Source organism: Mucor mucedo, assembly GCF_025094135.1.
Source record: "Mucor mucedo strain NRRL 3635 chromosome Unknown EV154scaffold_19, whole genome shotgun sequence".
In the NCBI taxonomy this organism is placed as follows: Eukaryota; Fungi; Mucoromycota; class Mucoromycetes; order Mucorales; family Mucoraceae; genus Mucor; species Mucor mucedo.
In genome coordinates this window covers 71,760-86,969 of record NW_026252303.1, presented here as the reverse complement: position 1 = coordinate 86,969, position 15,210 = coordinate 71,760, and the positions used below count along the sequence as shown (strand labels likewise).

Sequence of the window (15,210 nt, the reverse complement as noted above, 5' to 3'; positions counted from 1 at the left end):
GAGAAAAGTTGTAAATCGTGATTTAATCATTGATAGGATTTTTAGTAAATATAAAGCCACTATCTTATGCACGCTATATTATTTCCTTGTGTAAGTCGGCGATCCTTAAAAATGTATAATCATAAAAGAATGGACATTGTATTATTAATATTAAAGAAGAGAGGGAGAGGGGAAAAGAAAAAGAAAAACTATACAAAATATTGGCCTCCAGTGCCACCCATCTTAGATCCACCTCCGGCCATACCGTTTCTTACAGAGAAAGGAGCAAAACGATCTTGATCAGGTACGGCATCAAAAATTTTAAACTTTGTTTCGTTATCACGTACTTCCATAATAGAAGCAACATTACCACAACGGTAACAATAGTTAGGTGCTGACCAGACAGTAACCAACTCATCATTAGGAAACATGTATTTATATCCTTCTTGCACCAATTGATGAGCTCTTGCAATTAAAGATAATCCATTGATATGATTAAACTAAACGTATATCCTTGATCAGTACATCATAGTTTTATCCCCCCACTTTTTTTTTCCTACTTACTTCACTTGTCACTTTACCACCAAATAACCAACCAGCTCCTCTAGGACTAACTGCCCAAGTATCTATATCATCAGGATCAGACCACATTAAATCACAAAAGGACCCTTCGTGAGGGATTTCCTGTAAACGATGGATAGTTCTCATTTGATCGAGCGCTTTAATATCAGGAGATAATCCACCATGAACACATAAGATCGTTCCATCAATAATCTAATAAGCCCTGGTTTTTTAATTTTTTAATGTACTAATGAGCCTTTTTCGTTACCACTTACAGCAGCCAAGGTTAAATAATCAAACACCGAGCAACAATACTTCCATACGTTTGCATTTCCATATTTCGTTTGACATTCGTCTACAGATTAACATATTTAGTAAAGAACAAATGTATCAAATTTCCCTATAAACTACCATAAAAGCCGTATACTTGGGTAATTTGTCTACTCTCATGGTTTCCTCTTAACAATGTAATTTTATCTGGGTACCTAATAGTAATAAATAAATTAAACTTCTATTGTCTTGATATCAATTAGTTTACAACTTACTTTGCTTTCAAGACCATCAAAAGTGTAAAGGTTTCTAAACTAAAATAGCCACGATCCACATAATCACCCTGTAAGAAGAAATGAACAACAATGTTGCATCAAATGATGTTTTTTTTATACCATAAAAATGTAGTTTGTATCCTTCACATCACCACCAACGTTAAATAACTCCAACAGATCATAAAACTGGCCTAGCAAACAAAATTAAGGATTAAAAAAGGGGAGATTAGGTGTATATAAACAATAGGAGACTAATTTACCGTGAATATCACCACAGACAGTAACAGGCGATTGAACTGGTTGAATGTTGGATTCTTCCATTAATAACTCTTTGACCTATTATTTTTCATTTAACAAATGCTTTCACAACCTTTTTATAGAGATGTCTCTTTGTAAACTTACCATCTCGCATAATTTTTTGATGTCTTGCTCAGGCAAATATTCACATTTACGAACAGTATCTAACCATTCATCTGGGGTTCCCATTTTCTATTTTTTGTACGGTTGCGGGTCTATTTTTTTGTTGTTGCTGCTCTAATGATACTCTTATAGCTTAAAATTTAAACAATAAAAAAGTATGGAATGTTGGATATAAGCTGAAACAGAGCAAAAAGAAAGAATCAACCTAAAAAAAGAATTAAATTTGGGGACGTTTACTTTTTAACTTTAAATTTATAGGGGGGGTTCCATTCATTGGCTGGACTAACTTTTGCTGTGTAAAAATCAACTATCACTTGATAAACTGATTGCATTAGCTGTCACCACGATTAAGAGCACTCTGGGACAGGATCGACACGTTAAGAGATGCTGTCTCTACTTATCGTTACCATATAATATTACAAGTGTAACAATTAAGTTGCAATCAAAAACTTGATATTCTTTTATTCAATGCCCGGTTCGCCCGCGATATTTTTTTTTTTCTTTCTTTCGTTCTTTGTTCAATACAGCCATGAGCGACTATGAAGATGAGGAAGAAGAAATGATCGACTATTCCCGTCTAACCAATAAAAAAGGGTAATGAACAACAAAGCGTCCTTTTTTTATTTATTGTTTTCTTATGGAAAGTCTAGTAACAAAGCACCCAAACGTGGTCTTAAAGCTACCCAAGTGCAAGATAGCTCTGTTGAAAGAGCACGTAATGCTTTATTCGAATGCATTTCAGTTCCACCAAAGATCCCAAAGCAATGCAGTAAAGGTATTTTAAAAAAAGATGCCTACACTAGTATAAGCGTAAACAAGGGTACCCATTTGCGAACTATGGGCTTCTCTCAAAAAGGCGTGGTTACCTTGTTTCCCGAAGAAGCTGCTTTTCTCGTTTCCAGGGACGCTCTTATAGTAACCGATGAAAATGATCAGCCTTTAAGTTTTAGGGATTTCTGTGAAATTCTTTGTGAAGAGTCAGATGGCTGGATATCATTTGACAAGTACCAAGTGTATGCTTATCTAAAAAGATTGGGGTATATTGTAATGAGGTCAAAGCCCACAAATTTGGCATTGTTAAATGTAGAAACAAAATTCATAAATGACAATTGCAGCATATGGGACTTACTTGTTCAAAAACTGACACATTGGATCTACAAAGACAGTATGTTACCACTAGTGTGGAACTATAAATACACCAACTATCGTAAGTACAACCAAGATAAATTAGGAAAATATGTCACTGATACTGCATGAAAAATAAGGAAAAATATATTCAACTCTTCAAATAATCCCTTCGTCCCCTTGGTATAAACCCTTTTACAATAGTCTATGTAGAAACTTTGATTGGGACGTGTATAAACCAAGGGCCTCGTGGAGAAAGAAAGAACCAGGTTTACCTGATTTCCAAATCATTGTCAACAAGTAAGCATACAACATGAATGCTTGGGATTTATACTGACATAACTAACAGTATACGTGATCCAATGCCCTCATTACACGAACAAAACCAATTGTTTGCTCAACTTACAAACATATCCAACACCAATTATCAATCATTGAAAAACACAGAGCTTAAAGAACGAGGACCTACTTTCATTATGGCATTGGTTGGTGATGCAGAAGGAATTTCATTTATGAGACTTATTGGCGATGGTCTGGCAGACATTTATGAAGTCACATATTAAACTCTTCGTGAGATTTTTATTTCACTGTATATTTTTCCCCCTTCCTTTTATTTTTAAAATAAGTAAATAAAAAAACATGGCTTCTAGACTCGATCAAGCACTTGATGAAGTTATCAAGGACAGAAGAAGTGAGAGATCTGGTGGTGAAAGAAGAAATAACAACAGAGGCAACAGAAATGGAGGCGACTTTACTCGTAGACGTCAAGTCGATAGCGACAATGTTATTCGTAAAAGATTAGGTCCTTCTGATACAATCAAGTCTTTTGTTCGCACTGTTAATGTTCAAAGCGATAGCGTAAGCAGTGACCAATAACTGAAAAAAAGGACCTCCGTGTTTAATTATATATACATTTAGAGAGGCAGCAGAAATGTAAACAGTACTTGGGCTCATGATATGTTTGATGACGAAATTCCTCCCATCATCTCTAGACTTGGTGGACGCGGATCTTCTAACGGTAGTAACAGAGGTTCAATAATCAATGTTGAAAATCTTCATTATAATGTCACTGAAAAGGATCTTGAAGAGTTGTTCTCTACCGTTGCTGACGTAGTTTCCGCCAAACTCGTGTTTGATCTCTCTGGTCGTTCAACAGGTGTCGCCACTATCAAGTATAGCTCTCTTGACGATGCCGAAAAGGCCGTGAAAAAATACAACAATGTTGAACTCGATGGCCAAGCGATGCGCATTGAAATAAAGGAATTCACGTCTCGTCCACCTCGAGTTTCTGGCGGGTAAAAATTATAGCTACTGGTACAAAATCAAAGACAGACATGTGTATTGATACTTTCTATCCTAGCCGCTTCAACAATAACCGCCTCGATTCAAGACGTAATGATAGAGGAAATCGTAACGACAGAGGACGTAATGACAGAGCTAGAGACAGTAGAGATAGTCGCAATAATGATCGCGGAGGTCGTGACAGTCGTGATAACGATCGTGGGGGTCGTTCAAGAAATAACAACAAGAGAGACGACCGTTCAAAGCAAACAAAGACTGCTGAAGATTTGGATAGGGAAATGGACAGTTATATGAAATCAACTGTAAGTACATAATCAATAATATGCTACCTTCAAAAAAGATATTCATTCTTTTATAAAAATATAGGCTAACAATGAAGATACTGATATGATTTTGGACTAATTATTGTTATCAATCCACACACAAATAATTAAATTAAATATAAAGGTTCTTCTTTTTTTGTTTCAACGTATGCCTGTAAAGCGTGGGATCCATCTTGATTATTCAAATTATTCTTATAGGCCGTCTCGATTTATTAAATATTTATCATTGTTTTGATCACAACTCATCCATTGTTTTTCCGAACACTTCACTGCAAAGAAAGAAAAGAGATTAAAATAATGGTATAAGGAGAGCCTTTTTTTTTTCCACGACTTACTTGTATTCGCGCCAAATGACAGGTGCAGAAGTGCACGGAATCATACCAATCTCTGTAATGACGAGCGAAATATACTTTGCGGGCGTTACATCATACATCAAATTCAAAATATTTAGATTGGATGTGTGCTTCCAATCAGCTAATATAGGCGATGTATCGTATTGTTTTGTACGCACCAATCTTTCTGGATCTCCTTTTTCATTCATGACTAAAGAATCAACTTGGGTCCTGTTAATAAACTTGTACGTTTCAGCACAAACCATAACAGGAATTTTCTTATCGGTGGCTGCCATAGCAACTGCTGCAGACCCTATTCTCGAATATGATGATCCGTTGTTTAAAATCGCATGTGTCCCCATAAACACTTTGGTGACATTCTTTAAAAGGACATATATGCTCGATATAAGAGCATATTTACATGCTATACCCGCTTCAGTTAACTTTGTGAGCAAGTTTTTACCTTCCAAAAGGGGTCTACTGTCAACTATAATAACTGAAAATTCTTTGCCGATCTGCTTTGCTTTTAATAATAAGCTTTCCACGACAGATGATTTGGCAAACGTTAAAATGACATCACCGTTTTCGATCTTGGAAAGACCGTATTGAATAATGAGTTGATCTGCAATGGTGATACGTGCACGTATAAAATGTGCAATTGTATTGGTTAATTGAGTCCTTGCCTCCTCGTCAGATAAAGGCGGGTGTATAGCAACTAAATCGGCTACTGCCTTTTTAACATATCGAACAATCTCTCTAATGCTTAATGAAAAGCTTCGGATGTTCAACAAAAAAGCAATATGAGGATCCAAGTGTTTTTGAATATGACGAACAAAGGATGCATTACTGGGCGGTCGGTGATCGCGAATGACTTTGGAAAGAGTCTCTAGTACGGCCACACAACGAGCATTGGAACCAACGATTTTGTATTCTGAGAATAAGAGTCCAAGTGTGAGAACAGCTGGATGGAGGTCTTTAAATTTCTCGCTGTCTGGCTTCTTGTCTAATTCTAAATGATTCAGAATACCCTTTCTAGGTGTCTGTTGTTGAGATTGAGTTTTCTTCTTGGTCGGTTCGGGCTTCTCAGTGGTTAAAGGGGAATTATTTGAGGAGGAAATTTTAACACGCTTTTGCAACTCTATTCTTAGCTTTTCAGGCTTTTCTGGTTTTTCAGCCTTCTGTTTCCCTTGAGCTACACGTCGTTCGCCTCTTAAACTATGGGACTTTCCAAATCTATTGGGTGAACGCGTAGATGTGTCCGGTGTGTTCAAACTACTTCTTCTGCGGACATGTGAATCTTCAGAACCCAGCCATTGCTCTCCATAAGATGAACTCATGGGTTGACCAATAGCAGGTGAACTTGACTGAAGAATGGGGGTCGACTAAGGTTTGGGTTTTTAAGTTGAGATTCTCCCTTTTCAGAATCATAACATGTAATTTACCTTGTTCGAATCCATAAATAGTTTCAAGAAGTAAAAAACTAAAAAAGAAATAGGTTATGCCGACCTGAAAATTGTTCAGTCGGCGTTTGGAAATTGTTCATGCACGCATTGCATATTACGACAATAAAGTATTGGTGAAAGTGCAGAAATGTGGCTTTTTGTATACATCATGTACGCTTTATTTTATTTTATTTTGTCAATAAGAACGATCATATTATATCGGTCCAACACTGCTTTTAATATTAACTATGTGTGAGGGGCGGACTTATTAATAGCATTTATATACTTTTTTTTTTTGGGAAAATAGGAACTGCGTACCCTTCGGTTGGTGCAAGATTATTGTCTTCCTTTCTGAATAAAAGTATATGTATATATATTAACATATATATTCGGAGGTGTACGCCGATTTGAATATTTCTGGGCGGGAAATAATGTATCATTTTTTATTTTTAAACTCTGTGCCATAGATGAAAAACTTGTATTTTTGTGTTATACACACTAAAAATCTGCATTTATCGTTTTTGTGACCTGCTGGCTGCTTAGAATCTGACTTTAGATTAAAGTTGACACTGTACAATAAAAAAATAAACATACACACGCTTGGGTCCCATTTTATTGTTACCATTACACAACCGCATAGATCACCTTTTATTTGTGTGTGTGTGTGTGTGTGTTTGTGTATGCTAGTATATATAGAAAACCGGTTTACCGATGTGTTTATTAAAAAAAGAAGGTTTTCATCTGCGCACTAACGTATAAAAACGTCATTTTACACCAGAAAAGTACGCTGTTTCAGACCATTACACAAAAAAGCTTGATAACAGAAAGATGGGCCTGTCCATCGTGATATAAAAATATAAAAAAACGAAAATCTAGGTCTTTAGTTTCTACGAATCGAATAAAGCTATACTACCGAACTTGTTACGGCTATATACTTTTAGTTCTTTTGTAAGCTAGTGCTTCGACATAATATCATGGATCATCTTCATGCATTCAAAAGAAGCCCCCACATGTATTTTCTCTTTTTCTATTCTGTCAATCTTTGATACTCCTTTAAATTCAGAATTTTTAAAAACTTGATTAGAACAAAGAATATCAAGAAATTAATTCTTTCTAATAAGCAGCTTATATGGTTCACAAGCTGAAATAAAACAGAAAGCTGGATTTATTTCTTCCGGTATATCTAATTGAGGGTGAACAGGGATATAACGTCAAAAAAACACCTATATCCCTGGACGTAACTACTTTTTATGTATGCATCATGCTGGTACAAGTTTAATTTGAATACCATACAGTTTACTTGCTACATAATGTGATGTAGGCATCGCATCATTTGATTTCTTATCACGATATAACAACTTGTGGTCATTATCTGCTTATTTCCCGTATTTCTTTTGGTGGCAAAAGGAAGATTTGTTGAGCACAGATTTGGCAGGGATATATTTGTAATAATAGGGAGAAAATCAATTGCCAGATACATTAACCGGTAGTTCATACAGAAGCTGTTATAATTATGACACAAAACCATATACTAAGAGAATAGGAGTGAAAAAAAAACGGTAGGGATAACAACATTTTCAAGCCAGGTACATATTTCCTTTTAGGATATGTATATATAAAATATTAATAGAGAGTGGCTGACACTGTCAAGAAAAAATCCAAGTGCAAAACTTCTACACAAGTAAACAAAGAAGTCTAAAAAAGATGTAATGCTTAATCGGTAGGCCGAGTAAGAGGGAAAATGTGCTGCTTTAGCCGCAAAACAAAACAAATGTGCACTCAAAAACAGGTTTTGGGGACCAGTTATCCGCATTACGCCTATTATATCTGTAAAGCTATTAAAATCTGTGTTGCTTAAGAACTGTTATATTGAATATATTCCTTAAAAGTGTTAATCAATTTGTTGTATAAGTCATTTGTAAGCTGCCTATCGTGTTGCTTCGTTTTTTTTTTCTTTTTTTTTTTCATAAAGGCAGGGGTGATGGGACCTTTCAAACTGCAGGAGTTATAACGAGAGTAGATTCAAACCGAGACTTAACGAAAACGTGTAAATAACGGTAACAGAAGAAAACAAATCTTAACGGCGGCGTGTCACAATGAGTATACACAACAAATAACCAACGCATATAATATGCTTTTTTGTTTCATCTAAAAGACGATATATACAAATCAAGCTTAGCAGATTATCGCTGCTTTAAAAAAAATCCAAGCTTTTAGGTACCTTATCAAAAGGTGGCTACAATCTTTCAGGAAGGAATAAAAGGGGACGATTATCATGTATACATAAATTCATCAGTCTAAGCACTTATTGCTTTATTTGGCACGGTCTTATGAGAAGTTCTTACATCTTTTTTTTTAAGTTTGCTTCAGCTATTTTATGGTTCTGTGTAATTATAGGGGAAGAAAAACGGGGGAAAGGCATCGTTATTTTTATTTTATTTTGTCACTGTGGTATAAATACTGGTTTGTATTTCAACTTTTCAAAGGTTTCTCATTTTCATTTACTTCATATTTTATAATAATGACATATATTTATTATACATCAGCTACTGCCCTATTCTTTTTTGCTATTTATCGTCCTTTCATAACTAAACTTGACATAGTCAAGTATATTACCCTGGGTGGTATATCTTTTATGATTCCTTACATTATCAGCTACAATAATAAGTTTTCTATGACAACAGAGACAACAACAGCATCAACAAACAACACAATGCATCCTATATTGCCTATTACAGCAAATGCAGCATTCGATCGTTTTACCATATACGCATTAATGGACGCTATTGTGTATCTTTTAATCAGTATTGTTACTGTTTCCATAAATGGTTTACTTACAAGATGGCAATTTCCAATTACATTTATTAAACCCAGAACAAACGTCTATGTTTCGGGTTTAATAAGACATGGCATCTCCACGTTATTAGTTGTCTTAGCTATTTTAAGGTAATATATGCAACTATTAACAGCATCCAAATCAAAGTTATATTGACCCCTCCTATTCTTTCATTATTTATATTAGCCAAGCATCACTAAATTATACCCTCTCTGTCACATTAGCTGCAATTAGTGCATTATGGTACATTTCTGGTCCTTACTTTGTCCGCAGGATAAAGGTGATCGGTGCAGTATGCAGCATAACGTCAGTACTTGCTTATTTACTTTGTCTTGGGGCCTCCAGTTACCACGGAGTTTGTACTAGCTACAGCCTCTATTGTCTGTTTCCCATTACCTTAGTATTTGCATGTAACACACTCGATCACTTGGACGCTATTTTAAATGCTTACCCTTATTTGGTCAATCCTGTTAAGTCGGAACAAAATCTCTTGCAAGATCCAACTACTGCCACTTACTGGTTTGCTATCTTACGACTTGTAATGAGTATGCCTTCTGAGTCTGAACTTGATCCTTCTCCCATTGATGACTTGGAAACTGCTATTCGTGTCTTGGGTCCTGCTTCCCGCTCATGGAAAACAATGGCTGCATTGTTCCCTGTCAATTTGAGACAGGATCTTTGTCTTTTGTATGCCTTCTTCCGTACAGCTGATGATTTGGTTGATGATGCCCCTACACCTGCTCAGTGTGAGGCTAATTTGGTGACAATTCGCGAGTTTTTGAAACAAGTGTTTGACATTTCCATGGCAAAAGAGCAAGGAGACGGACATACCGCCTTACCATCAGAAATAAATTGGGATCATTACGCGGGTCTGTTGCCTAATGATGATGTTCTTGCTATTTTTAGAAACTTTGCTCGTATATCTCATTACCTTTGTCCACGTGCAATGTCTGAGTTGACGGATGCTTGGGAACTTGATCTTCGTGGAGAACCTGTAAAGAAACAGAATGATTTACTAAACTATGCCGCTTTGATCTCTGGTACATTTGGTGAACTTTGTACGTGCGTCATTATGTACAAGACGGGCAATGGTAACTGGGGTAATACCCGTAATAATAACAAGGCAAGAAACGACCAAGTTTTATCCAGAGCCAGATCAACAGGACAGGTAATTAATTTACTAGACTACTTTATTTTCATTGTTTACTGACCTTTCTCAAATAGTGCCTTCAATTAATCAATATTGCGCGTGATATCATTGCTGATAGTTTAGTCGGTCGCTGTTATGTTCCTGTTCAATACATGCCTTATCCCCAGATTTATGATATCCTCAAGGTGGCAAGAAACCCCTCGCAAGTAGGAGAGCCCACACTCAAATCATTTTCTCTTCGTATTCTTTCACTTGCTGACCAAATCTCTGACAAGGCACAAAAAGGAATCGATGGTTTACCTAATGAAGTGCAAGATAGTATTCGTGCTGCCTTTGAAATTTACATGGCTATTGGTCCTACTTTACGTAACGATCCCGGTTTTCCACTTCGAGCCAAGGTGCCCAAACGTCAACAACAATGGATTGCGCTTCGCTGCATGTATGGCTTTAAAGGTCCAGTAGCACGTGCTATTATGAGTACCTTTTATGAAACAATATCAATCTACATTCGTGCATTTGCACGTATTTCGAACTTGAGAACTGGAACAAAAACTCATTAATTCCATTTCATTATTTTCTCTTATTATTTATTGTACACAAATCCTACTTATTTCTCCTTGCCGTTATTTTTAAAACCTCCCATCATACCATCTAAAAGACATTTAACAGAAAAAAACAAATATATTTAACAAAAATAAAAAACAAACCTACCTGTATAAAAAAAAGTTTGCAATCCTTCTGATTTCATTATTAAAAAGTAAGGGGAGGAAGGGCCACTATGTTAACTGATTTTTAAAGTCACACGAACCAAAGCAATTTTTATCGTGTAACTATGTCACACCGTAGCACTTTTTCTGCGAATAATATGCATTGTGAAAATCACTATTTGCTGTAAAATCTATGAACAGAATGTAATACAAATCTGGCTCAGGTCTGACACGCAATAAAAGCTACGATTACCTATTAAAGAGGAGAGAAAAAAAATGTTAACTAAAGAGGGGGGGGGAGGGGATTTTTCCTCTTAAAAATCAATTTTCTTTTACTCTTTTTGTTCAATAAGTGGCAAAAGAAGAACAGGAAATGGAATAATGAAATATGATAGGTTTCTACGATACAGGTAATTTTATATCTGGAGCCCTGTCAAATTTATTATAACCCGTTACTATTGGTGTTGCACCCTTTTTTTTTAAGCTCCTCCTCTTCGCTTTAAACAACCATCGCCCAACACACACACACATACACACAAACTTCCCCTCACCTGCCCCCCCCCCCTCCCCTCTCCCTCCCTCCTTTTTTATTGTTTTTTTTCCACACTATAAAAATCTCACATAATCCTTTTTTTCTTTAACTTCTTTCCCTTTTGTTTTAATTTTCAAATCTATACAAAAAAAAAATGGTTAAAATTTTGATTTTACTCTCTGCTTTGGCTCTTGCTGTTAAGGCCCAAGTACAATCCCCCACTTATCAGTTCAACGTCACCTCTCCCAGCCCTAATTCTCCATATGTTGCAAGTCAAATTCTTCCTTGTATTTATGACATTGCCAGTAACACGACTTCTGATAGTAAGTATGAAGAAGAAGAAAAAAGAATGCAGAGTATTAACTTGGGGTTATCAATAGATCTTCAATTATCTATTAGTTTGGTTGGAACCAATAGTACAACCCCAATGATAATGAGCGCTGATATCACTCAAGGGTTTAGTTTCCAAAAGCAAGTGGGTGGTGCCATTGTTTTTGAACATCAACTGAACGTAAAGTGAAAAAAAAAAAAAAAACAAGCCCTGTATTATTTATAATTATTAATGTGTATTTATAGTTTAACCTTCCTACCAATACAACCGCCGGCCCTTATCAAGTTGTGTTCTTCGATAATGTTTCTCAAACAAATGTCAGCATTCCTATTACAATCTCTGCGGCTCCTGCTCCTACAATCTCCTCCCTTCCTTCTGGTTCAGTAACTGCTGCACCTACCACTTCTGCACCCGCCAATATCTTCGACAAAGGTAACTCAGCTAACGCTGGTTCTGAAATTTCAAAACTCCTCCTCGCGGCCTCTCTCATTCTTGCCTTTGTACACTTGTAATAAAACCAAATGATAATAATTTAATATCTTAATATACTACTTATAACAAACTTCATGTAATAAAAAAAAACTAAAAAAAAAAAAAGAATAATAATAATAATGCAGCCTCTCTACATCCTCCAATCATTAAATTGTATGTGCAAACGTTTGTTCTAGCTTTTCTTTCCCCCAACATATAAGCAGATTTTCCTTTAAAATCATTTGTAAAAAAAAAAAAAAAAAAAAAAAAAACTCGTCCCGACGTTTCCCCTCAGCCTCGCGTTACACGTCTTTAAATAGACCTGAAATTTAATTCTTCGGACGTGTACCGTTCAAGATATAATGTTGTAGGATATACGCTTAAAACGCCTGATACACATCATGATGTTGTTTACGCATTATGTATGAAAGGGAAAAGGGGCGTTAGGGAATCTTACAAAAGAAGCTCTGAAATAAACAACAATATTTACAGATCCTTTACCCAGATCGTATTTGGTGAAAGAGTTATATTTAACCTAATTTTATAACACACACATGACCACTGTACACAAAAAAAAAAATGCTTCAACCAAAATCAAAATATGCAATGTGGTACTTCTTTAACAAAAAAAAAGGCGATGATGATTGTTGCTCGTCATGAGCAGGACCCAATCAGTGCTGTAGCCAAGGGCTCTCAGATTATCAGAAGTACTGAACGACAAAGTGTCTATTTTTTACTCACTGGAAGATATCCTTTCTGTATACTTGTTATTTATGCGTTATTAAAATTTAACTATCTTGATTAATCACTGTTTCTATTATTGAATAGACAACAGATAATTGATAATCCTATGCAACAGATCACAAATAGTTATTAAATAAAACGGCATGGTGACGTTAGCAGGCAAAAAAAAAAAAAAAAAAAAAAAAAAAAAAAATTTCATGCAAAATGAAAGTTTTCTTATACATAATCATCCTTTTGATTGTATGTTTAAACAATGGAAGATCGCGGAGTCGAAACAAAAATCATAACAAGTTTTTGATTAGCACTATGGAATCAATTCACACAGCCAATTCTCTTTTTATATTTTGGGCGTTTCTAAATCATGTAAAATACAATATTATCTGTAAAAAGTAATACTAAATACGTTCTTTGTAGGACCAGCCGTCAAAACCGAACGTGGAATGTTGCCAGTTTTTTCTGGTGTTTAATAATAGATTATGTTATATAAATTTTATCGTCAAGCTTATATTATACACATGAAAAAACAGTGATCATCAAGAAAAAATAAGCTGATTGATAGGTTGTCTTCAGCTCTCATTAAAGTTTGCTACATGCGTAAAACAAAACAAAAACTATTGTTCTTTTCGATGCTTGTTAGTAATAGATCAGTAATGACAGTTACACGGATACACAACCTGCATTAGGAACGAATGTATCTGAATGTATGTATGCAAGTACAAAGACTTTTTTATAAAATAAACAAATAGGATTTTTATTTATTTAACATGACATGATAAATTGTATCATGACAAATTTAAATGTTTGTCAAACAGTCTCGGATACTGGATCAAAAAATGCTTACACCTCTTATCCGCGCTCCCAAAAATAAGACGGATACCCTTTTTTAAAAGGATTAGATATATATAAACATTTAAATTTCTTTAAGAAAAATTCTGCATAAAAAAATTCGCACACTTTTATTTATATGTCGTTAAATGCCAAATGCACTCTAATTTTTGAAAACCAATTAAATCTCTTTTTTCGCCAAAAACTTCCTTGTTTGAAGCCATGAAGATACTTCCTACTGAGGCAGTTTATCTCACATCTTCTAGAATAAAGCAATACTATTTCCATTATTATGAATATACATTATATACCTCTACAATGCTCACTTTATTTCGAAGATATACTTGTCAAAACCACGATTTGGCACAGGTTTGGCTCCTATTCCTTCTATTATTATGTGATCATAGATGTAGGGTTTTTAAACAGGATAATTCTTAGCGCATCAGAATCGGGCGTTAAAATACATTTACATGTAATATATTCATTTTTGGTGCAATAACAACTTTTTTAGACAAACCATTAGCACTAGAAAATTGCTTGGATCTCTTGATATTCGCTTGCCTGCAATCGAACTTGCCAACGCCGTTATTCCTCGAGAGATCAAAGTGGGACATAATCTCGAAGGAAAAGCCATGATCAATAACTATTTCCTTGATAAATTGCTGCATTAAATGTTTGGGCCTTTACTTAAAATAAAAACATTTGCAACCCCCCCCCCAAGCAAATCAGAACTTGGTAGTTGTCTATCAGCATTTCAGTTGTAGCATATACCGATAGTGAAGCAAATTTTATGAAAATCAAAAATTGATCATCCTAAAAAGTTAAGATGATATGGCATGTCAATCGACGTAAACATTTGTCTTAGGCTTATGTTTTGAAAAATACGATTAAAAAAATACGGAGATCTAGGCATTTGCAGGAATAATCTTTTTCTTCTCCAGTTATACTTGAACAGGTTTAATATGACATGATAGTACGTAATTGTAGCTAGCCGAGGCAGACAAAGTCTTTTTTATAAAGTTCGATAGATAGGCTTACAAAGTAACTTCATTGATAATCGTGATTTTATTTAGGATCAATAAAAGCCTCGCGTCGTAGTGACATTAAAATGAAAGAGATGGCTTTATAAACGTGAAATAAAAGATTTAAATAATAATGAAATTGTCCGCGTGAACACGGAATCTTACTTCTTTTTTTTTATAAGTATCTCTACAGTGATACTCTACTAACTTTAAGCTTTGACGGGTAATTTTTCCGTAAACTTCCTATTGGTTGACATTTTATAAAACACGTGACAGTCACGTGATTTAATAATTTAAAATAACGATATATATTATTTTATTTTTATTACGCATGTCAGAACCAATCCAGCCAATGAAATAGTTCCGGCACAACAGCCCGGTACCGAGAACTACTATGACGCAATGGAACTCACAAGACCCAAACGAAGGTTTAAACCAAAGGTCACGAAAGCAAGACCAAACAAGAAATCAAAACTATATGTCATAAGAACAAACAAGCAAAGCCATAAACTAATTTAGCATAAAACAATTACATACATATGAAACATCAATCAATTTAGATA

General features: G+C 35.1%; 6 protein-coding genes across 6 annotated transcripts; 4 read left to right on the top strand and 2 right to left on the bottom strand.

Moving 5' to 3' along the window:
• Positions 1-17: 17 nt before the first annotated feature.
• EV154DRAFT_499391 (Metallo-dependent phosphatase) lies at positions 18-1,710 on the bottom strand. Its single transcript, XM_051600466.1, has 8 exons — positions 1,488-1,710; positions 1,346-1,421; positions 1,206-1,276; positions 1,086-1,153; positions 952-1,025; positions 816-895; positions 544-753; positions 18-479 (listed from the first exon to the last, which is right to left on the bottom strand). Exons 1-8 carry the CDS (start codon positions 1,569-1,571, stop codon positions 189-191), a joined length of 954 nt encoding a protein of 317 aa, XP_051460528.1. The 5' UTR covers positions 1,572-1,710; the 3' UTR covers positions 18-188.
• Positions 1,711-1,975: 265 nt separating this feature from the next.
• Positions 1,976-3,238, top strand: EV154DRAFT_499388 (uncharacterized protein). Its single transcript, XM_051600465.1, has 4 exons — positions 1,976-2,099; positions 2,156-2,712; positions 2,771-2,930; positions 2,980-3,238. The coding sequence occupies exons 1-4, from the start codon at positions 2,035-2,037 to the stop codon at positions 3,191-3,193; spliced, it is 996 nt and encodes a 331-aa protein (XP_051460527.1). The 5' UTR covers positions 1,976-2,034; the 3' UTR covers positions 3,194-3,238.
• A 31-nt stretch (positions 3,239-3,269) lies between these two features.
• On the top strand, positions 3,270-4,334 carry EV154DRAFT_560608 (uncharacterized protein; the record flags this gene model as incomplete). Its single annotated transcript, XM_051605622.1, has 4 exons — positions 3,270-3,488; positions 3,549-3,925; positions 3,991-4,234; positions 4,299-4,334. The coding sequence occupies 4 exons, from the start codon at positions 3,270-3,272 to the stop codon at positions 4,332-4,334; spliced, it is 876 nt and encodes a 291-aa protein (XP_051460526.1).
• Positions 4,335-4,586: 252 nt separating this feature from the next.
• On the bottom strand, positions 4,587-5,924 carry EV154DRAFT_415741 (uncharacterized protein; the record flags this gene model as incomplete). Its single annotated transcript, XM_051595692.1, has 1 exon — positions 4,587-5,924. The coding sequence occupies one exon, from the start codon at positions 5,922-5,924 to the stop codon at positions 4,587-4,589; it is 1,338 nt and encodes a 445-aa protein (XP_051460525.1).
• Positions 5,925-8,805: 2,881 nt separating this feature from the next.
• On the top strand, positions 8,806-10,575 carry EV154DRAFT_415587 (Squalene/phytoene synthase-domain-containing protein; the record flags this gene model as incomplete). The annotated part of the gene is made up of 3 exons (XM_051595682.1): positions 8,806-8,975; positions 9,052-10,033; positions 10,090-10,575. The coding sequence occupies 3 exons, from the start codon at positions 8,806-8,808 to the stop codon at positions 10,573-10,575; spliced, it is 1,638 nt and encodes a 545-aa protein (XP_051460524.1).
• A 668-nt stretch (positions 10,576-11,243) lies between these two features.
• EV154DRAFT_499374 (uncharacterized protein) lies at positions 11,244-12,194 on the top strand. The gene is made up of 3 exons (XM_051600464.1): positions 11,244-11,577; positions 11,635-11,765; positions 11,831-12,194. The coding sequence occupies exons 1-3, from the start codon at positions 11,409-11,411 to the stop codon at positions 12,095-12,097; spliced, it is 567 nt and encodes a 188-aa protein (XP_051460523.1). The 5' UTR covers positions 11,244-11,408; the 3' UTR covers positions 12,098-12,194.
• The last annotated feature ends 3,016 nt before the right edge of the window (positions 12,195-15,210 follow it).